The sequence below is a fragment of the Netta rufina genome, assembly GCF_964035555.1.
Source record: "Netta rufina genome assembly, chromosome: 3".
NCBI lineage: Eukaryota > Metazoa > Chordata > Aves > Anseriformes > Anatidae > Netta > Netta rufina.
This window is the reverse complement of record NC_140125.1, coordinates 16715517-16739447: the sequence shown is the minus strand read 5'-3', so window position 1 is coordinate 16739447 and position 23931 is coordinate 16715517. Positions and strand designations below refer to the sequence as shown.

General features: G+C 35.7%; 1 protein-coding gene across 21 annotated transcripts in view; it reads right to left on the bottom strand.

The window, feature by feature from the left end:
- Positions 1-23931, bottom strand: part of NRXN1 (neurexin 1) — a gene marked incomplete at both ends in the record, with an annotated part of 708589 nt that overhangs the window by 622558 nt on the left and 62100 nt on the right. For 10 of the 21 annotated variants that reach the window (XM_084284087.1, XM_084284084.1, XM_084284067.1 and 7 more), the window contains 3 exons: positions 12692-12703; positions 13504-13533; positions 18324-18341. The exons of 4 other annotated variants lie outside the window; for them this stretch is intronic. In XM_084284087.1, the coding sequence (XP_084140213.1) occupies positions 12692-12703; positions 13504-13533; positions 18324-18341 (60 nt within the window). The remainder of the gene's footprint in view (positions 1-12691; positions 12704-13503; positions 13534-18323; positions 18342-23931) is intronic. 7 more of the 21 variants (XM_084284082.1, XM_084284065.1, XM_084284068.1 and 4 more) reach the window with 3 other exon arrangements.

Below are 23931 nucleotides of genomic sequence, written 5' to 3'. Positions count from 1 at the left end.
AAGATATTAAACTGAACATTAGTAATTAGTAATTGATGTATACCTTGACAGTCAGCATTTCTCCTTTCTGACGGTTTACATGTATTATCAGGGAAAAGTTTTGACTAGAAATATTCTAACTTTACTGAATTAAATAAACCCTACTTTTTTCATATGTTCATGGAGAAACTGCAAACTCCCATTTGTCTTCTTTAATTTTAGCAAATAACAGGATCTTTCCCTGGCTACAGTAAAACTGAAGATTAATGAAGCATTTGAAGTCTTCATGAATAAAGATCATTCTGATGTAGAATAAGTCCTTCACTAAAACAGCCTCTCCTTTTGTGTGAGCATACTGCAACTAACAAGACTATTTAACTGACAGTGAATATACAATTGAATTCTGAGGTTCAAAGAGAAACTAAATATTAGAAGACTGGGGACAGTCTTTAAATTAAATCCCTGTGTCCTAAGAAGCTGGTATCTTTCTTCTGCCTAACTTATAGCATTCTTATGGACTGATTTGGCCTCTGATTTTTAAAATTTTATGGATTAGATCACAATTTCTATTCCTTGTTTAATTTGTCGGCTTTGCATAGGCATTTTTCCCTTCATAATAGAACAAAATGAACAGCTACAGTTTTGCTGCACTAATGTGGGCAAACAAATAATTGACAAAAATGTTTTGTCCAGCTTTAGTTGGCGTAGCAAGCACTGTGTAGCATGGTAACCTCATTTCTGGAAGACCCCATACACTATTTAAATGTGATAATGGATTCCCTGTTACATTAAAATGTTGAATGAATTAATTTTCTTGAAATTTAATTACACATAGCATTCAATATAAGTTACTCAAAGCAAATGATCACAGCAAAATGTTGAATTTATTTGTGGAAGAGCTAGACAGAACTTTGAGAAAGATCGATAATTTTTGATGCGTGCTTTCATGCATGTTGGAGGTTTCTCTATGAATATTTCAGTTTTCATTTTAGGTTACGACTTAAGAGAATGCTTTGCATGTTTTTCCAGTTAGTCCATAAGGAATTTTATGGCTTGATTTGGTGTTTTTGGGGACTCAGTGATGCATAATTTCATCTATGCAAGAAATATGATAAAATTATTCCTTGTAAAATAAAACTGAGTCTGCTGTTTTTGAAGTCTGACAATTTACTTACATTACCACAGTAATTTCTCCATTATATGTGATTCATAGGCTTCAAGGCCAGAAGGGTTGTTTTTGATTATCTAGTCTTATTTCCTGCATAATACAAATTACAGGCTGTCAACATGAGAGACCTTCTTTTTAAGCAGTTTAGTGACTAAGATCCTAGGAAGTGTATTTTTAGTTTTTCTAAACCCTGCTCTTCCGACTTCGGTCTCAAGAGTACACCAGCTAGGTAGAGAAGTATAGGCACATTCTTGCCTCCCAAGGTGGGTAATTAGCATGACCTAGATATGTGTACATTTTTGAGAGTTATATGTACTTATTAAAAGATACAGAGCTTATACAAATCTTGTAGGTGTTCTGAAAAGGAAAATAATAATTACACTTTTGTATTACTTCCATAAAAGCTCAATAAAAACAGAACTTTTGAAAACTTGTTTCTTTAACAGGGCTACAAGTCCATGGGTCCGGATGGGATTCATCCCCGGGTGCTGAAAGAGCTGGCGGACGTCATAGCGGAACCTCTCTCAATTATTTTTCAACGATGCTGGGAATTTGGAGAGGTCCCAGTAGACTGGAAGCTGGCAAATGTTGTGCCGATTTTCAAGAAGGGTCAGAAAGAAGACCCTAGCAATTACAGGCCTGTCAGTCTCACGTCAGTGCCTGGTAAAATCATGGAGAAGATGGTTCTCGAACTTATTGAGGCGCACCTGGGGGACAAAGCAGTCATTGGTCCCAGCCAGCATGGGTTTGTGAAGGGTAGGTCCTGCCTAACTAACCTGATTTCCTTTTATGATAAGATCACCCGTATGGTGGACCAAGGGAAACCAGCTGATGTGATTTTTTTGGACTTCAGCAAGGCTTTTGACATGGTTTCCCATAGGATCCTACTGGACAAAATGTCCACCATACAGCTAAATAAAAACATCATACAATGGGTGAGCAATTGGCTAACGGGCAGGGCCCAAAGGGTTATGGTAAATGGGGCTGCGTCAGGCTGGCGGGCGGTCACCAGTGGGGTCCCTCAAGGCTCCATTTTAGGGCCGGTACTTTTCAATATTTTTATAAATGATCTGGATGTAGGAATAGAAGGTATTTTGAGCAAGTTTGCTGATGACACCAAACTTGGAGGAGTTGTGGACTCGAATGAGGGTGGAAAGGCCTTGCAGAGGGATCTGGATAGGTTGGAGAGCTGGGCGATCACCAACCGCATGAAGTTCAATAAGAGCAAGTGCCGGGTCCTGCACCTGGGATGGGGAAACCCTGGCTGCACGTACAGACTGGGCGATGAGACACTGGAGAGCAGCCTAGAAGAGAGGGATCTGGGGGTCGTGGTAGACAGCAAATTGAGTATGAACCAGCAGTGTGCCCTGGCAGCCAGGAGGGCCAACCGTGTCCTGGGGTGCATCAAGCACGGCATCGCTAGTAGGTCAAGGGAGGTGATTGTCCCGCTCTACTCTGCGCTGGTGCGGCCTCACCTCGAGTACTGTGTGCAGTTCTGGGCACCACAGTATAAAAAGGACATGAAACTGTTGGAAAGTGTCCAGAGGAGGGCTACGAAGATGGTGAAAGGCCTGGAGGGGAAGACGTACGAAGAACGGCTGAGGTCACTGGGCCTGTTCAGCCTGGAGAAGAGGAGGCTGAGGGGAGACCTCATCACAGTCTACAACTTCCTCGTAAGGGGGTGTCGAGAGGCAGGAGACCTTTTCTCCATTAACACCAGTGACAGGACCCGCGGGAACGGGGTTAAGCTGAGGCAGGGGAAATTTAGGCTTGACATCAGGAGGGGGTTCTTCACAGAGAGGGTGGTTGCACACTGGAACAGGCTCCCCAGGGAAGTGGTCACTGCACCGAGCCTGTCTGAATTTAAGAAGAGATTGGACTGTGCACTTAGTCACATGGTCTGAACTTTTGGGTAGACCTGTGAGGTGTCAAGAGTTGGACTTGATGATCCTTAAGGGTCCCTTCCAACTCAGGATATTCTATGATTCTATGATTCTATGATTCTATCCATTTCAGGGTCAATGCAAGGTACAAGTCTCACACCTAGTTTAGACCAATGGATAAAAATCAAATGCATGTATTTTCCTGGAAGAGAAAATAAATGAAACATAGTAGTGACTTATGGGTGGAGACATGTCAGTCATTTTTATCACATATTTTCATTATCAAAAACTTGAGATACTGGCATTTCTGAGAGGTAATGTATGAAGCATAGCAAAACTGAATGGCTTCAGGGCAATTTTATTTATCTGCATTTGCACATACATTCTGAATGCAGACGTGTGTATGTTAAATGTGTATATGCCATTAAAAATTGTAGAGAGATTTGTCCTTTTAGAATTGGAGTTTTACTCTATGTATTCTGTGCTTCTTCATATTTTCAGCAGGAATAGAGGAATATATTTTCTTCACAGTTGTCTAAAAAGCTCCTTTCTTTGTTCTGAAGGGATATGTAGCAGTATGTTTCAGGTGGCCAAGAAGGCCAACGGCATCCTGGCTTGTATCAGGAACAGTGTGACCAGCAAGGCTAGGGAGATGATCGTCCCCCTGTACTCAGCTCTGGTGAGGCCACACCTCGAGTACTGTGTTCAGTTTTGGGCCCCTCGCTACAAGAAGGACATTGAGGTGCTTGAGCGGGTGCAGAGAAGGGCGACAAAGCTGGTGAGGGGCCTGGAGAACAAGTCCTACAAGGAGCGGCTGAGGGAGCTGGGCTTGTTCAGCCTGGAGAAGAGGAGGCTCAGGGGCGACCTTATCGCTCTCTATAGGTACCTAAAGGGAGCCTGTAGTGAGGTGGGGGTTGGTCTGTTCTCCCATGTGCCTGGTGACAGGACAAGGGGGAATGGGCTTAAGTTGAGCCAGGGGAGTTTTAGGTTAGATGTTAGGAAGAACTTCTTTACTGAAAGGGTTGTGAGGCATTGGAACAGGCTGCCCAGGGAAGTGGTGGAGTCACCACCCCTGGAAGTCTTCAAAAGACGTTTAGATGTAGAGCTTAGGGATATGGTTTAGTGGGGACTGCTAGCGTTAGGTCAGAGGTTGGACTCGATGATCTTGAGGTCTCTTCCAACCTAGAAATTCTGTGATTCTGTGATTCTGTGAGTAGGCTAACAGTGAGGCTCAGGTGGCTTTATGTCAACGTTCAGAATATAGACTTGCCATAGATCTTTTTCTTAGTCTAATATATGATGTATGGACATATATGGATGTGTATCTCCTATACAGAGACATATGTAGTACAAAAGTCATAAAATTATGAGTTTCCAATTTTACCTTTGTTTCTCCAATCCTGCTATCAGGATTTATATGTTCTTTTATGAGGTCTGAATTTTCTTCCAAACCTTCTACAGTTACAATAATGAACAGGATCCTTATTTGAATAATTTATTGCAGAGGACTATAGAGCCAAAAGACTGCTAAAGACACACACACAAAAATCAGTTCATGACTAAAACAGACACAGCAGTGTTTGAAGGTTCATAATGATGTAAGCACCTTCACGTACCCCAAAAATTTATAGTCTGCACAAGTATTCAGGTGAAATGAGAACATAACTTGTCCAACACTTGTACCACAGTGATCTGGGGATGTTCAGTTATGTAGATTAGAATTAAAATAGAATAAGAATTTTGTGACCTCTCACATCATCCTTGTGGTGATGTAAATATTCACCAGTGTTACAGTTCAACATAATAACTCCTAAATAACTCTACTAAAATTAAAAACTATATGACTAGTCAGTAGCCACAGTTAATAATAATATCATACATCCATTTCAAACACATCTTTTCACAGTGAAAACAGCATTGCCAAAAAGGCATTTGGCTTTAAATTTAACTTACACGTTGTTTTGCACAGGTTCAATAGTAAAATCACAAGGATAGTCATTTAAGAAAATTGTATCTCATATGCTTGCAAAATTAGTTTACAACGGCGATTTGCCTGTAACTGAGCTTGATGATTTTCTGAAGATTCCTTAAGGACTAGTGCAAATACTAAGTATAGTACCTTATAATCCCAAGTTCTTAAGCAAAGTCATTAACTGAAAATACCAAAGGACCAGCTCCTTGTATTACTAGCAAAATGTCTGCAATGCCCTTTTGAGAGGGAAAATGCTTATCTGGCACCTTTGCGATATAATTCAAGTTCTTCCTAATACAGATATTCAGGGTCAATGAACAGGTAAATCAGGCATATTATTTATAATTTTTAATCCTAGAAAGGTGTTGCTAACAAGTCAGAATGGGCTGATATAATTACCAGTATAGCCTGTCAGAAATCATTCTGCTATGGTTTCCAGTTCCAATTCAGAAGCACGTTAATGGTCACAGGAGGAAATTTAATCTTCTTTCTCTTTGGTTGTATACTCCTTCTGACAATGGGCTAACAATAGCTTGTGGTATTAAACACAGGCCAAATGAATGGGTAAGTATGGGCAATTACAATAAAAATTTACTGGCCTATACTCACTTACTGATAAATTTTGCTTTCTCAGTAGCCTATTCTCTGTCTAAATACATAAAGACAGATGAAAGGGTTTAGACCCAGCATATTTTATTTCCTCACCATTCCTTTTCTGCCTGAAATCATACCTCACCCCCATCCCCCGTACCAATATAAAGAGCCTAGTCAAGTCAATACTATAATGCCAACATCACAGTTATCTGAGGTTGCCTCTCTACAGCATTAGGAGGTACCAGTGAGTCAGTCCAGACATTTCCCTTTCTTAGGAATAAAGGTCTACTTTAAGCAGGCAACAAGATGTACTGGAATCTCTAAATCACATTAACAAGTTACAAAAACAGACTTTAAATGGTGTGTGTGTACTCATCATAAAATTAGTGTGGGTATCAACAGCAAACAAATATAGCTGATGTTACTTCTTTCAGTAGAGTAAATGATTCCAGTAAAGAGATTTAATTGCTTTTCTTTCCTCCTATGCCTGAAAGAAAAAGATATTTTGATATCAGGTTAGTATGTATGAAAATCATTAAAAGAATGATGAAAGTGCCACTTTGCAGCAAATTCCATGGTCCATTGTCCAGGCTCAATTCCTATGAAAGTTTTCTCCTTTGTGCTCCTGAATTTCCCAGTTCACTGCTCAGTTTCAATGTTCTACTGATACTTAATTGTTCTGGGTGGTCCCTGAAGTGAAGTTAGAAAGTTACCTTCAAGCAATTAAGAATGACAGGGTTTTGGAAGGTTTGGAGTATCAGGAAAGACATATATCAGTGCAAATTATGTTGGTTAATTAAAAGATTTTAAAGGAGACTGGATAATTCAAATTTTCTTTTGTTTCTAAGTGGCTTGGCATACTATTACTGCCATAGAAATATAAAGCACCATAGAGTTAAGAGAGTGTGTTAAAAGTCTTGTGCACTACACTGTTACTTCACAGGAACAATTAACCCTGATGAGACTCTTTATGTATCTTTTTCAACTCTTTTATGGGGAGTCATTCTCAGTGGAAAGATATTGTTATGATGTACATTTAGAGAGAATAGTCCATATTTTCACTTACATTACTACAGTTCTATGGAATTCTTAAACCTTCTTAATTCTCATTAAATTTAGCTTTTTTTTAGAGATTGTCATAGTTTTCTACTAAATTTAGTAGGTATAGATGTAGACAAATCATAGCCATTTTTGAAAATTCTTCTGCTCAGGGCTCTGGCCTCTTTCTCCTGGTGAAACTGGTGAAACTCCACTGAGTGTGATTCTAACCAGATTAAATTCAATTGAGACTCCTACTGTAGGTGAGATGTACTATCTCCAATTGCTTTTTGGTTTTCACTAAAATAATAGAAATTAGAATCTGTTTGGCTTAATTTGTATAGCTGTTATTTGACTCAGCCAATGACTGAGTTTATTCCCATAGTGCAACCTAGAATGAAGCTGTAATCCTTAGTGTTACTCTAAAGATGCATTTGGCTCCATAATGCTGTTAGATATTCAATAAAGGTATAAAGAAGTAGGTTCCAGGGTATGCTACAGAATACCAAGGAATCTTGGATACAACTTGGATACAACTCTGAAATCTCTATATCATTGGAGACACATATGAAATTTGTATCAAACACCCATGGAATTTGTGTGACAAGATACAGACTGCTGCAGCTTTTAATTCTTATTTGCTAGTGTAACAGATAAATATCGCTTAAAAAAAAAAATAAAAAAAATGCTTCCTTTAGCAAGAAATGCCTAGTTTTCCTATTGCATCATTGCTTACCTGCTTGAAAATACTGAAAAAGATTTTTATTTTTTTTAACCGTACAGAGTAACAGTTTGCTGTCTCTCATCTTCAGTAAATCCCCACCTACTTTTTGGCCTGAAAGATTTATCTTTCATCTTGAAAGAGCTTTAATATTATTTTTAAAGGTTCTCTGACAACAGAGAATGTACCCAGAGATGGGTACATCTTCTCATGAAATCTATGCTCATAAATTGAACAGTGCTGAGGAAGCAGAAAATCTTTACTATCTTATACTACAATGTTTTCTGGACCCAGCAAAAAATCTACACTTTTGGAAATAAACCATTTTTCTTACATAAAATCCATTGTTTCACATTTATTGTCATTCCTCTGAATTCACAGAAGGCTTATGATATATATGTATATCAATGTAAATGATACCTGATAATTTTGAGTGACATTGGAATGGCTCAGAATATGGAACTATGGAAAGGTGCTAGAACTCATGGCATGGCTTGGACATTATCATGTGGTGACATAGCAGAAAAATGACTTTGTTAAAATAAATGTGTTCCTCTTTCTTCAAATAGTTTTCTTGATATCTACAGCAGGTCCTTACAATTTATCTTTATACTGCTGACCATGGATAAGCTATCTCAGATATAAATTTGAGCATATGCGTCTCAAGACAGAATTGTCTCTCATTCATATGTCTCATTTCTACTCCTGACATTGCTTATTTTCTTAAGCCACAGTCTTTAGACAGAAAACTTCTTACATAGTAATGTTCTGCTGCATTTTTCTCCCTATGGAACATTAGTTGATCACATTTCAACGTAAATGTGAATATGCAGCTCAAAATATAATATTCTACATTTGTGAAGTATCACACAGTAAAATGCAAGTCAATTATTTGTTTTAATGCATCACAACCTTTAAATACACAAATATTTCACCCTTCTCATTAAAATATTTGAAGTATAGTTCATTATGATATTGAAAGAATGTTTGAAGAAATTAACCATCAAAATGGACAGATAATATAAATATCTATTGGATCACATGTGTGTGGTTATAGGTGCATGCATTAAAATCAAGAAGTGAATTACAATACTTTTTGCAAACAACAGTCACTATTTAAATATATTTATGAAGATCTTTTAAGAAAAAAAAAAAAGGTCATGATAAAACAGGTATGATGTATAGTTACTGCTTTCTAAAATTCTTGTGCTGATCATTTTGTAAATTATATGAGACTGTCATTATGTTTGGGACCTGTTAAATATTTAATTGGACCTGAGGATAAATTTTTAAACATCATTGATCTGTTCTATTTTATCAGTAGAAAAAAAATATGAGATTGAGCTGAACAATATAGGTTATTCATGCTTCTAATAGAATATGACTTTGAAATAATCTCAGTTATCCAAGCTTAGCAACCTTATTCTGTCTAAACCCCGTAAATTATCTCACTTCAAATCTAGCAGTGAGCTTTTCAAAATAAGTTGCCCTCACCTAGGATATATTATGATGTGAAGAACAGAGAGTCAAGGAAGTCCTAAGTCCATGTTTTACTCTATCCAAGAAAAGACTTAAGAACACATGCAACTGAGTCCATGTCAACTGGGCAGCAAGAGAAAAATAATATGCCATGCTAGAGCTCAGTGCTGTACATTTACATGGCTTCTGGACTGTTGGTGGCTCAGGTCAAGGAAGGCTGGAGGATGCATGACTCTCAGACCCACTTTTGAACAGCACAGAGAAAAACAGATGAGGATAGGCTGCTCAACAATCCTATTAATTTCAGAGAGCACAAGAAGTCGAAACTGTCTTAGTTCTTTACAAACAATACAAATGAAAGTCATCATAACGAGGTGAACTAGTGGTGGTATGCATTCAGTTAATGAGTGAATTCCACTTAATATGATTTTAGAGGAGGTTTTAGGGTTGCATAAAACAAGCACTATACCATGATCTGTAAAAATTGCTTAGCTATAACTTATGATTTTAATACTCACAATTGTTCAAAGGTTTATTCATATTATTTTAATTTTTCACTGCCTTATTTTTCTATTTGTCAACTGCATTATGGGATGGATAATCAATAAAATTCTGCTCTTACATAGCCAGTTGAGTCATTCTGCTTTTACATATAATGTACGATAATTTGTGCAAATGCAAACGTCCCATTTTTGGCAAGGAAGTTGACATAAATATTGACATTCCAAGGTCTTTCTTAAGCATGTATATGAAGTATACCAAATACCAACACATCAAAAGCCTGTAATCTAACACAATAAATTTCAGTTGCAATATCAATCCTTCAGTTGAAACATTTACTGCTCAGCGAGATATCATTTAATAGCTTGTTACGGACCTGAGTAACTCGCATACGATTTAAAACAACATATAATATCTAAAGTAATAGAAGAAAATCTGAACATGATGTTTAGTTATAGAATAAGTGTATATAGTCAAAAAAAAAAAAAGTGTATATAGTCAAAAGTAGGTTATTTGCATAGAAATAAACTATAGGTAAAAATATGTATAAGCTTAAGAGGATTGCAATAGAAAAAGGAAGCAATGCACATCACTTTATATTGTAGAATTATAAAACCCTTTCCTTGTATATCAAAAGAAAATGTAAAGGAAGAGAAGAACAGAACATATTGGGGAAAAAAATAAAGAAATTGAGCATTTTATGTTAGTTGCAATATAATCTTAGTTCTACTGCTGTTCATCACAAAATCTGGGAGGTACTAAACTCTAGATGAGGTAAGGTCTGTATGTGGAAATGACAGTTTTATCAGACTACCTACAGAAGCTGGAGAAGGCAGAAAAAATTTCTTTTGGCAAAATATTTGTATGGGCTCAAATTCAAGGTTTTCTTTGAATTCCAACAATTGTTTTAAGTAACATATTCAACCAGTTTAATAAAAAATGTGAATGTCATTTATAAGCATTGCCTTGTACATGTTTTTCCACCACACTAGCTGCAACAACTCTACTGCTGAATTTGTAACCAGGTAGGTAATTTCCAGAAAAACAAAACAAAACAAAACAAAAGCTCTTACATCTGAACAGATACAATGTTTATCAGAACTTAAATGAATGTCACTAAAACTAAAGTTTGTGGCTCTTCCTAGCATTAGGCACAGGCTATATAATGGGTCAGGTAAAATAGGTTTCATACAGCTCTAGAGTTATGAGGGAAACTCCTACATGTGTTCCTATTTTTGTACTGCTTTATGTCACCTGGTGCTGTACATAGATCAAGTTACATATCCTTAAGTACTGACAGATACCTCAACACAGTGACATCTCCCCAACTCCATTTCTTCCTTTCTATAAGGGGCAGCGACAGCTTTGTTAGTATTGACAATGCTTTAATAAAAACTTTGTCAGGAAATTACCTGGAGTATCTCAGGAGATATTTGCAACTAAATGGCAAACAGCAGGTGCATCCACTGAGATGGTACTGGATTTTGTACTGCTTGTCTGCCTCTCCCCTCCTCTCCTTCCGCTATCAACATCAGGACCCTGGCCTGTCCTTGAGGTATCTCATTCTGAAGTTACATTGATTTAAGAAATGGGTGGTGGTTCAGCCATTTACACACTTCCTAACAAATTACGTAGTAGATGTTTAAATTATGTCATATGGCATATCTTTAAATGTTAAATGTAACTAGTATATCCAAGGTCATTTTTTTATCAATATAATTATTAATCCTTTTACAACAAAGATATAAATGTCTAACTATTGCACAATAATTGTGGTGTTTTTGTTTTCTTGTGTTTTTGTTTGTTTGTTTGTTTGTTTGTTTGTTTTGTTTTGGCTAAAATCTGCTTTCCACATTAACCATCAATCATAATGTATTTTCATAATACTTATGTGCTTTCATCCTTTTATAAAATAAATAAATAAAAAAAGATCACTGTTGGACGTATTACATAATTTATTCCATGTATAGAATAAACTAGAAAGAAAAATCAATAATAACAAAAGTGATTGATAATGTTAAGGTTCCATTAAAGACTGTATTTATATGAATATAAAATGTCATTTTAAGGTAACTCCACCTAACACATATACCATTATGGAACATAATGGTATATGTTCCATATTAGCCATAATAAGCAATAAGGAAGTCACAGGTAAAAGGTACAGCTAAGAAAAACACAGGAAAGATCAACCAACAAACAAGACAATTCTGTAAGACAAAGAAATCAGTAGGCCATTTTTTATTCTACTTGCTGAACTTTTCCTAAACAAGAAAATTTATAGGTCTAGAACACTCATAACCCTTTACATATTATCCTAGTGATAGTATGTGGTCACTCCAGAGAATCTCATATGAAGAAGAATGAGACACTAAAGGATTGTAATCACAGGCTTGCATCATGTGCACCTTCTAGGTTCAGAAACACTGAATCAGCCAAGACAGCGAGGGACCTGGAAGTTTGTTTCTAGTTTAACTAGTTAGCAAAGTACTACTGATTTACATTACTTTCTAATTTATACCAAGAGTAGGCACAGCCTGACAAAGGCTTAGGATGAACAGAACCTTATAATTCATCTGTACCACAGATTTAATTACATTTAATGACCATCTACTTATCATAAGAATGTATGTATGTAATGTCTGTGAATTAGTATCCTTATAGTAAATCTGATTATTTATACAGGAAAGGTCTTGACCCTATGCACACGTTCCCTGCAGGAGTTAGAAAGTAAACATGGCTAATGTTTTTCACATAAGAAAAAAAAATAAAAATAAAAATAAATATAACCCACATTTCTCTTTGGTGTTCCTTCTTCATCACTCCTTTGTCCACTTCTTGTCTTAGACAGACTCAAAGTGATTAATTTACAAAGAAAATCTCAGGGTAAAGTGATCAGCTGATAGCAGAGACTTGCTGAAAACAGTTCTATTCAGATTTAAAACTTACATCAGGTTGCGGACGGATTATCTCCAGAGAGTTGCTGTTGAACACCATCAAGTTTTTTTGTTGTTGTTGTTTGTTTGTTTTTGTTTTTGTTTTTTTTCTTTTATTTTTTGAGAACAGAAAAATGCATACCTCAAAAAGTGGTTGTTATTTCATCCTGAATGCTTTCTGTAACTGTAGTCTCCTTTATCACTGCTACATCTCTACATCTCTCACAAAACCAGGACGCGAACTTTAAATAAGTCAGCCTATACTTTAGGTTCTCCTTACCTCAATATCCATGAATTATTTACTTAAAAAATATACCTACCTCATGTTACCAGTACAAAAAGATTTACATTTATTAGCATTACTTAAACATACATTAAGAATACTGATGGCATTAAAAAATAAAGAAAATCATGTAATACCTTTACTTTTACCTATGGATTTGGTGAAATGGTTCCATGAAGAAAGCATTTCCAGACAAAAAGAGAATAAGAAGAGGAGAGAAACAACAGTAAGAGTCATGAGTTTTATGTAAATGCAGTAATATCTAAACATGAAACGAGACAAAGTATAAGTGTCTGTAGACAAATGGAGATGCAATCAATGTCATATTAGGGATATAGTTTATTTTTTTTTCCAATCATGTACATGCAGCGAAACATAGAAATAACTCATGCTTTGATAAAAAGGAGTGATACAATATTAACATGGACAATGGGTTAGGAGAAGAAAAACACTGATTTCTTTAGGTGGCAAAATTGTACTGTTAGCATTCCAAAAGCTAGGAGCAGGTGCTTTCTGCACGTTTCCAATCAGCCATGCATTAATGTAAATGTACTCTTCAATGTGTACAATGTGACAAGCTCAGTATCTTCTTTCAGGAACTATCTGAGGAATGCTCTTGCGCTTCATTTATCTTTCATAAAATCACCCATAATTGCGTTTTCTGATAAATACATGAAATTTTCTAAAACACCTTCTTATTTCTCTCACCTCTTTTCAGTTATTATATTGCGAGAGGGGGAGTTGAGGAGGCAGGAAGGACAAAAGCTTACGGAGCAAACAAAAGAAAAAAATAAGGAAGGATGTGACTAAAACCACATGTTTAACATGTTTATTTGCAGCCAAAGACAGCTTTCAAGCATTTGCCCATCATTTGCAGTGATGGTTTCAAAGCAGCTACAGAACAAGAAGAAACAATGAAAGCAGAGTGGAAAAGGAACAGAGCCCATACCTTGGTCGCCCATCATCAGGTGCGCCAGACCTTGAAGGAAAACAAGAGCACAGTCAGCAATGAACAAGGGAGCATGGGAAGGTGGTGTTGTCACAGTGACAAAAATGTTTTGTGACAGGCATCTGTTTCCTATGAGATGTCTGTATCACAGACGGAAATCAAAGAGCATTTTTCAGCCACTGGTTGGAATGCTTTGGGCTAAGAGTCATAGAACTGCAATTCAAACACTGGGTAGTGTTTTGTTGTGCATTTCTTCTGTGCAGTAGTTGGGAAGCCAGAAAATAATAGAATGCTTTCAAATCCAACCAATTCCTTTAATATTCCATCTGTCTTTATTCTATTTTGATTACACTGCTTTGAATACTTGGCTGGGAGGACTTCCTGTCCTCTAGTTGCGCAATTATGTTAAAAACCTGGAGAAGTGTAAACCTGAAAAATGGGCTGGGTCTGATCTTTTTCCCCTCATAAAAATGAGCATTTCAGGTAATTAAACAAAATTTCTTTATCACATCGAAATGATAATGCAAGGGATGTCTCCTTATTTGTGTGAAAAGCGAGAGTAGAATGAACATATTCCAGAGGAGGCAAATTATTATATAGGCAATATAAAATACAAAGCCATAAAGTAAATTTATGTGACAATTTAAGACTACCTCATAAATTCCTGAGAAATAGATTTTGCTTTATATTTGTGTTTTGAGATCAAATCCAATCATACCAGTATAGGTTTAGTGACATTTCAAAATGGACGTTCATAACAGTAATCACTCAACCAGGAACAAATTTAGTTAAACTTTAACCAAAAATATTCAGCTTTTTTTTTTTTTTTAATTGCACAATAATAAAACGATACTTTTACTGAGAATAATGTGTTGTAGAGAGAACACTTTTGTAGAAATAAGATTTTTCACATTTTACATCTGGTTTAACAGGTTTATTCTTCTTAGCTGTTTTAGGATCCATTTTAGAAGTTCTTAATTGCTTGTGTTAAATGTGCTTCTCTTCTCCAACAACTATAAAAAATGATGCATTATTTTCTTATTTGCAATTAATTAAAGATAATTCACACAAAGAAGGTGTGCAATAAAATATCTTGCTCTTTATTGGAAAGCAGACTTCCTAGAGAGTTCCTGTGATTTCTAATTCACAAAGAAAATTAGGTGCACAAATGACTCATAGTACTTGGGGGTAGTTCAAAGAAGATTCTCCTGGCTGCAATCAGTCTTAAAGGATTCATATCTCATCAGTTCAAAATCTCAAGTGTTGTTTCATAGGCTAACAATGGTTTTACTGAGTTAGAGTTTTTTAATGTCACCCTTCCTGGATGATAGTTAAACTGAAAGGTCTGGTGTGCCCTATCTCTTGAACAATAGATTCAGTTTCCAAAGACAGTGCACTGCAGCTGTCAGGATGATCTGAGGCTTAAACCAGTGATGGGAGCTAAACAGAGTGAGAGCTAAGTGTGATGCTGAAGGGATGCCTACATAAGCATTACTTGGAAAGTATCACACAGCTGTTCTGTTCTGCACAATATTAGTTAATAGAAATGTGTCCACACGTGTTTTTTCTGTTTCTGCAACTGAGACACACACTGAAAATACAAACCATAAAGACCCACAGTCCAACTTTATTCTTTCAGTGCTGCACATCACAGCTTGGTCCGTTGATGCATGACCTTCTGGAAATAATAGTCTCTTCACCTTGTTATTTAATTTGTCTATTGGCACAAAACTTTTTTGTACAGATAACTATAATAAAAATTTTCAGACATTTGACTTGGCCTTAACTGTAGTCAAGAAAGGGAAAGTGAAACTAGTTGAATGTTAGAACATCGCTTTCTTTATCAAAATTGTATAAATTAGATTCAGTTACCGTATTTTTGCGAGCTCTTTCAGCTCTTAGAAGGTGTGACAGAAATCACTGTCATGTCTCCTAGGGGAAGACAAAGAGGGTAATCTCTTCCTAGCTTGCATTTAAATATAACTTTTATAGTTATAAGGACTTAATTGAAAAGACTAGCTTCTGGAGATTGTCACTGCCTGATATCTACACTTTTTAGCAATATGATATGTGAGCTTGGTCAGTTGTAAATACATGATTCTTATAAAATTTGAAAAACATAAATGGCAATTTATTTATTTTTTTTAAAGCCTCTTGAAAACATAGAAAGCACTTGAATTTTAAGAGCCAAATGAATGTAAAAAAAAAAAAAAAGACACTGCTCAAAGCAAACATCCATCAATTAAAAAATTTAGTACTAGCTCTCAAGACATTGCATTTTGCTTTACACTGTATGTTACTTATTTGTGAAGGAGTAAAGTTACTCATACTTACTTGTAAAGTGAGCATAACAATACTTACCTTACTTTATATTTTTGCAATCTGTGGATGAAGGCTACGGAAGTGTGAAGAATTGCTATTACTGTACCTGTACAATCCACAGAGGGCTTGAAAATGATACAAATAAATCTACCGTGACAACAACCACTGCTAGATTTCCAATATGATTGTGTGCTTATAATAGAGAAAACCACAATGGATAGTTATAGAAAGATCTAGCCTTAATGAGCCACATATAGGCATGCTATACATTAAAAGTATTCATTTGTGCACCGTTACTTCATAAGCAGAATGATAAAAGTCTTTTCTTTGTGAATTAGGAATTCAAGATTTAGTAGGAATACCTCTTGTATGCATGTATGATCCATTCCATTTTTATACTGAATTTGGCACCAAAAGGTCAAAGTTAAGGGGCACGGGGGAAAACAGCATGAAGATAGTCTATTTTCATAACCTTGTGTTTAAGTTCCATGCAGAGCACAGGCCAAAGAAAAATTTAAACATGGTAAACTTGAGGTGAACATATTCAACCCTAGCACAATTTTAGTAATATGAATAAAATGTATCTTTTTCACACCAGCAAATTTATGAATATTAAATCTTTTTCTTTTCTTATGTAGCCTAATTCAGGGAGATGCACAGATTTCACAGAATTCAAAGATGAAAAGTGATAGCTCACTTTCCCAGTTCTGCTTTGGATACACATTCCATGGTTCCACTCTTTAGATATGCATCTTTTGCAAATTTAATGCATGCATTAGTATCTAGACCTGTGTTGGAATACATTTAAAGGAGCAGTTTTAAGAATTAGATTCAGGTAACTTCTGGATTAACTATTATCCAGGGTTTATCTTGTACTGCTGTACATAAATGAATATGTGAAATTAAATTTAACTTCCTTATCTAGTTGTACTGATCCTAATTCACATTTGAGTCTCATGTTGACACCATTAAGAATTTCATGCATATGTCAAATGTAAAATTAAGTACTTATTTCTATGCTTTTATGTTTCTAAGTTAGAATTCCTATCCCAATATTGTTGAATATATTTTAATTTCACAATGAAGAGAAAATTGTACAGATACATAAGTGCTTGATAGTGCACAATTAAAGCACTGTAACAGTTTAAATTTTCTCTCTCCTTCTCCATGTATTTAAATAAAATTGCACATCATGTATGTACTAAATCTCACTTTGTCTTTGAATACAGTTGCATAGAGAAATATAGTACTGATATTTCCAGTTGTTTCAAGAAAATTGCCAGTGAACAGCCAGGCAGTGGCCCACAGTGCCTTGAATCCTGAATAAACTCAGGCCCCACAGTGTCTCACTGCAGGACCCTAGGTCAAAGACATATCAGGGCAGTCACTTTGCATATGTGTTAGCTTACAAAGTTCTTCATTAGAAAAAAAAAATGTTTAAACTATCCAAATAAATAAACAAATAGAAATTATTACACAGTTTAAATACATCAAACCATTTTTGAAATAGTTGTTTATACAGTATGCAAAGACTCTGCCCAGAGCAGATTTTTAAAGTACTTGTACTTTAAACAGCACCTGCACCTTTTGGCTTATATGCAAAATTGATTCTTAGCAAAAACTGATCTCTGTGCCATCACAACCATGAAATATAGTCACTCAGACATTTTACCAGCCAATAGACATACTTACCAATATTCAGGCTAGTTGATGTTGTGTTTTAGTTTCCACTGCCCTGTGACATACTGTCTTAAAGGACCTTGCTTACATACCAACATTATTATTAAAATCACATGCCTCTTCTTGTACAAATTCCAAAAGGCAGAGTGCATTATGTTGAAAAGTTAGACAGATAAACTTTTTTCCTAAAACTTTGTGCTGTAAAGGAGAATACAATAAGCAAGACTAAGGAGAAAAGCACTTTCCATTTGCCTAAACTATAGGTATTTAACATGCATTATATTCTCACAAGGAGGATTCGTGTTCCACACTGAAGAAAAGTATATTTTCTTGAAGCATTTTTCATACAGAACTTGAGAAAAAATTGTAATTTCTTCATCACTCCTGAATGACTTCAAAGAGTGGTATCAGTCATATGAGGTTGATATCAGGCATCCCAGGTTGGATAGGACTTTGAGCAGCCTGGTTTAGTGGAAGGTATCCCTGCCCATGCCATGGGGGTTGGAATTAGATGATCTTTAAGGTCCCTTCCAATCCAAACCATTCTATGATTCTACGCATAAAAATCCCATCATTTCAGTGGAGATATTACATAAATATGTCCAATATTAAAATGAGTCTTTGCTTGTGTTCTGTATGGAAAAATAAATCACGCTTATTTAAAAATCTTGTATACCTTTATGGATTAAAAAATGCAACTTACCGTACTGAATGTTACGCGTACTTTTATAACATTTAGCATAAGAGGAAAAAAAAAACAACCCACTAAACAAAAAGGAAAAAGAAGAGCTTAGGAAAATAAGGTAGAAAGCACCCACCTTCTACATAGTTGTCTTCTGTAAGCACATAACAGGGAAGGAGAGAAAAGGAAAACATTCATTAAGCAGCATGCAGACTGGAACTTGCCATTGCATGTCTTCATCATGCAAGGCATCAAACATAACATGCAAGTGCTCCATTGCTACAATCCAGAAGGAAAAACAAAAGCACCAGGGAAGCAGTGTTTCCCCTATTTAACAACCTTTATGTGATATGAAATAAAACAATGCTCTTTCCAAAGTGCCAATTTTTTACAGGATTTATTGCAGCTCCTTGCAAGTTCAGTAATTATTATTCTTTAATCAGTGGATCATCTTGCAAGGTTTTTATAGCTACATATTTTAAAACCATCAGTCATTTCTGATAGAGATTCTAAGATCATTTGCTTCTACTTTCCCATTCTGAATTTCCCTTAATGACCTGTATGAAGTAGATGATTTTAAACAGATAGAACAAGATAACAAGATATACAATACGATGTGAAGATGTTACAGCAGGTAGTGTGGCTGATCCTGTACTACTAGGTCAATGGGTCACATCTAGGAATCCAGTGTGCAATAACTGCCACTTTAACCATTTGGCCTTACACGGAGTTGTACATAGAATCAGGTCCTACAACATTTGTCAGCATCAGAAACATACACATCTTAAAAAATCAGTAAGATCACTGCCTGTTACAAAGCTAGCGAAGGCCACAGCAACCTCAGACATGGGCTTTGCCCCCAAACGAGATCAGAGGATATTTTACCTAAGTAAAAGCTGCAATAATTTGGCCTCCTATCCCCAACTGCATGTCAATAGGTGGCACGGGAAAGAAATTTCCCCTAAAGCTGGCACAGTAAGAAGGGACTAGGAATTGAGCCTCAGCTAGTAAAGTGGACAGAATTCAAAGTTAAGAAGCAGGCTTAATATCCTAGTATTCATGCTAGTGTCTGTACTCCACAACTCCTTCACTAAGTAGATGATTTTGAGGGAGTACATCTTTGTTGCCCATTACAATTTTGACTGAGGAGAGGATGGTAGTGAGTACAAAGAGATCCCAGGGGAGAGAGAAAAAGAAAGGAAAAAAAATAAAAAAAAAGAAAGGAAAAACAACACAGAAGTCAAGGAGATGGATGGTGCAAAAACAACAAAGAAATGGGGAAATGGGGAAACTCCTTCATTTAGTTTTCAGTGCTGCAGTATATTGTAATATCAATACTGCAATAACATTCTGTTGGACATATTTTATTCAAATTACTATTACTTAAAATCAGTGCATGAACATGCTAAAAGGCTCATGATGTTGAAGTCAAGCAGAGAGTTCTGAACACAATGAAACAGGCAGCACCAGATGCTTAAACTCACCTAGTTAGAACGTTTAGTATATTTTGTTTTATATGATGGGTATATTCTTAGCACTGATTAGCATGTCTTTGTTGATGGCTCTGGCACCAGAAAGATTTACACTAGCTGAGTAGCTTCCCGTAAATGTCTGATTGATTAAACTTTTAACTGATAGTATATTAAATTGTCAAAACATTTCAAATTAAAGAAAATTAAAAGTGCTGAATTCCTGCTCTGTGAATAATACCATGTAGATATAGCCAAATCCCTACATACTAGGAAACAACAATGAAAATTCATTCCTCCTCATGTTGTTGTCAGGATAAATCACACATTTTTTAACAGATCTGCAATCTAAGAAAATATTTTGTTAGGCTTCTTTACGGTACTTTCCAAGGTTGTTTTTTTGTTTGTTTGTTTGTTTGTTTGTTTGTTTTTGTGTGTGTTTTGTTTTGCTCTTTTTTTATGTTAGGTTAGAACTTGACATTATTTATTGAAGGTATTTCATTACGCTGTCCTATATCGCTGTCCTACATCCTGTCGCGTATCGCTTACAGTCTGCCTTACTTTCCTGATTCTCCTTTTCCTGGCATGGCCTATCATTCTAAGTAGAGATGAGGAAGCCAGAAGACCCAAATTCTAACTTTGGCTTTTTTTTTTCACTTTGCTTCCTCGAGCCATTCTTAAAAAAAAAAAAAAAAGTAATAAAAAAAAAAACTCTTTGAAAGCAATGTACGCTATCAATGTTATAAGTATGCATTTTAGAGGAAGCAAAATTTCCTCAGTGATTCATGAATTTAAATCAAGAGTACCTGTACTTACGTCATTAGAGTTGCACTGGTGTAAACTTTACATAACTGGAAGCAAGTAGTAATGTTACTCATTCCCATTATTTTTGATGATTTAGCCACCCACAGTTTATCCATGTCCACATACATCGAGCCTGGAGGGCCTTATTCTCTACTGAGCAACTCTGTTGGCATTGGTGGAAACAAAGGCTTTGATACAAGACACGCCATGTCCTCATTGTCACAAGCATTCACACAGGAGGGCTCTTAGCCTTTTCTGCACCAACAGATCCTACCAATGATCTCCACTAATGCACAGCCCAGGTATGAGGTGAGAGGCTAAAAGAGATTGCCAATGCAACAGTAGAGATGCAGAACGGCCTTAAGGCCTCCATCAGCCACCAGTCAACTAGCCAGACAGGTAACTTTCTCATCACTGTTTTGATTTCTACTAGACATGAAAAATCCTGTTTTCATGTTGCATTCAGCTAGATGAAGAGCTAGAGAGGAATTTATCCACTGCAAATACTTATTTCCTAGACCGCCCCCCCTCCCCTCTGCCAAAAACAATCCTAAATTGCACTGCTAATCTCTGTGTTTGTAACTTAATTTCTTTGGCCAAATTCTGCTTACAGCTCTACTGGTGTATTCTGTTGACTTCACATATTTAGCCAAATATTCAGTTCACTTATATCTGTCATGACACTATTGAAATCAGTAGAACTTACACTTACACAGGCTGTGAATCTGGCCATTATCTTTGGATGAGTTGTCCCAGGCTGTCCCTACTGAGCTGAGAGCAGAATCTACTCCATATATTTTTTTGCAACAAAAGCCCAATGCAATCCAATTATGTTAGCCTATTACCCTGATTCAGTGATGTGAACCATGTTTTTACAGGATGCTTTTATTAATTCAAGAATCATTTTAACATTTGGTGATGCTTCATGGAATTCTTGATTCTTTTACAAAATAACTGACTGCTCATATGTTTTGTTTTTCCTGCTATTACAATTTTATTCTCCTAAAATATTTATACCTTATCCACACACAGAGCACAATATTTGTCCTGACAATTATAAAAGAGCAGTATGCTCATGATAAACAGATGAAAAATATATGTTAGTATTATGAAATTACAAAAATATCATTCTAGAAATAACATAATAAAGATAGCATATTAGAAATGGCATTTTTAAAGCATTTTTTTTCTTTATCTGAATTACAGTTCAATAACATTTGACAACAATTAATTATACCACAGACACAGTCTATGAAATTTCATAAGATACTCAATAGCAGGAATAGTGAGGAAGTAGCCTGAAATAAAGCTTAACTTTTGCAGGTGTCTTGCAATAAAAATGGTTGCTAGAAATTTAAGACGTGATACTATCAGTTTGTTTTCCCAAAGAACAATTCCCAGATATGCTTCTCCATAAATTCATCTACTTAAAAATATCATACAGGAAAATGTCATTTCAAGAGGCAGCTTTTTCTACAGGACTGCACCCAGGATCTCTTGAATTGTATGATTTAGTCAGTTTCTCAAATTGTTAGATAAATTGTATTACTCAAAACCTGGTTCAAAATAAATACTTAGAAAGGATATGAAAATTGAACTATGTTATAAAAATAGGAAATTTCAATAATGATGAACAAAAGCAATACATTGAAAAGCCATGGCTAATAGTGCTGCTTTTCTCAAATGCTTAATATCTGACAAATTCCATTCAGATTACTTACATACTTTTTTTTTTTTTTTTGAAAAAAAGAAAAAGCAACTGTAAATATTGATTGTGTTTATTGACTGTAATAATGATTAATTCAAAATGTATTACAAAGACATCTAGTAGAGAACTTGGATTCTGTTGTAGCCTTCTACTTGACTATCGATTAAATAGGGGAGGATCATTTCCTATAGCTGGGATTTATGGAACCAAATTTGGAATCCATCCACAAAATTTTCAAATCTAACTGAATCTAAGGGAAAAGGCCCAGTAGTTTCTGTGTTTCTGTGAGAGAATGTCTCCATTAGGTCTGAAGTCAATGGACTTGCCCAGACTCCACACAGCTTTGGGTACACCCACTCAGGGTACCTTCCAGTGCAGTGGGTAGAAATATAATAGGGACTATATTTTATTTATTTATTTATTTATTTATTTATTTATTTATTTATTTATTTATTTTGGTGGAAGAGGGAAATTTCAGAGTAAAAGGAATTTAATTCTGTTCTAGCTCCACTTTCTATCTACATCTCTGTGAAGATCCCTTCTTTTGGGGAGTGTACGCTGTACTAAACTTAGGTAAAAGGTCTGATATAATGAGCACAGATAACCCATGTTCACCAAAAATGAGGAAGAGTCTAAATCTGAGGATCATCAGGGAAAATTAGAAACTTCTGCCAGTTTTGTAAAAGACAAAGACATTAGCTCAAATGCAGCACACCTCTGTAAAATCTACTAACATCTGTGAATTTGCTAGATGAGGCTATCATTTTGGGAGAGTGCTCTGTACCTCAGGTGCATTGACAATGAAATAAATTTTAGTTAAGTTACTGTAGATGAGCTCCTAGTGTGAAGCTGCAACTAAGGGCAGCATTGCAAGTCTTGCATGCATAGGCAAAGAAATAATGAACAGGAATAGAAAATGATATTACTTTTTGTGGCGTAACTAAAACCATTACTGTGTGTAGTCCCAGTGTTCATATATTTAAAAGGACGTGAAAAATAAATAGGTTACAGAAAAGAATAAAAACAATTCTCACAGTCATTTACAGCACTAAAAAACTCAGAAAACTCAGCAACAGTGTCTTAAAATGAAAGCCGTATGGTGATCAATCTACTGAATGTATGGAAGGCAAGATTAAGAGGTGTCTTGAAACCAGTCTATAACTATCAATGAAGCAAAAAAGACTCGATATCTGGAAGTCCTTTCAACCAGACAAATGCTGGGATCAATAGTCAGAAAAGTTCAAACTGAAAGTAAAATAAAAACTTTAACAAAAAAAAAAAAAATGGGAATACTGGGAAATTCTTTCTTCAAGTCTTAAGATGAGCCTTTGTCTAACAGAATCTGTCTCAATCAGACACTTTTGGGTGACACTGTTGGAATCACAGGAAGTAGTTCTGCCTTTTGCCATTTAAGAGATCAGGTTAATATTTCCATAACAGTCCATTTGGCCATAACTTGTATGAATCTATTAATTCTCTGTAGCTAAGTGAGAACAGATACCAAATATAAACAACAGCAAAACTTCGACACTCTGTAAAATACTAAAATGTTCAAATAAATTGTTTCCTCAGAACCAATCTCTGCATCCTTTGCAACAGTCATGACATATGTTTCCCATGAAGAATTCAAATATGACTGGTGACAAAAATAATTCAAATTGTTACCACTGTTCCCTGTAGGAAAATACCCCACACCCAATTTACTTTTACATGCTGTAACATTTCCTAATACCCTCTCCAGGGTCTGCAGATGACAAACAGAA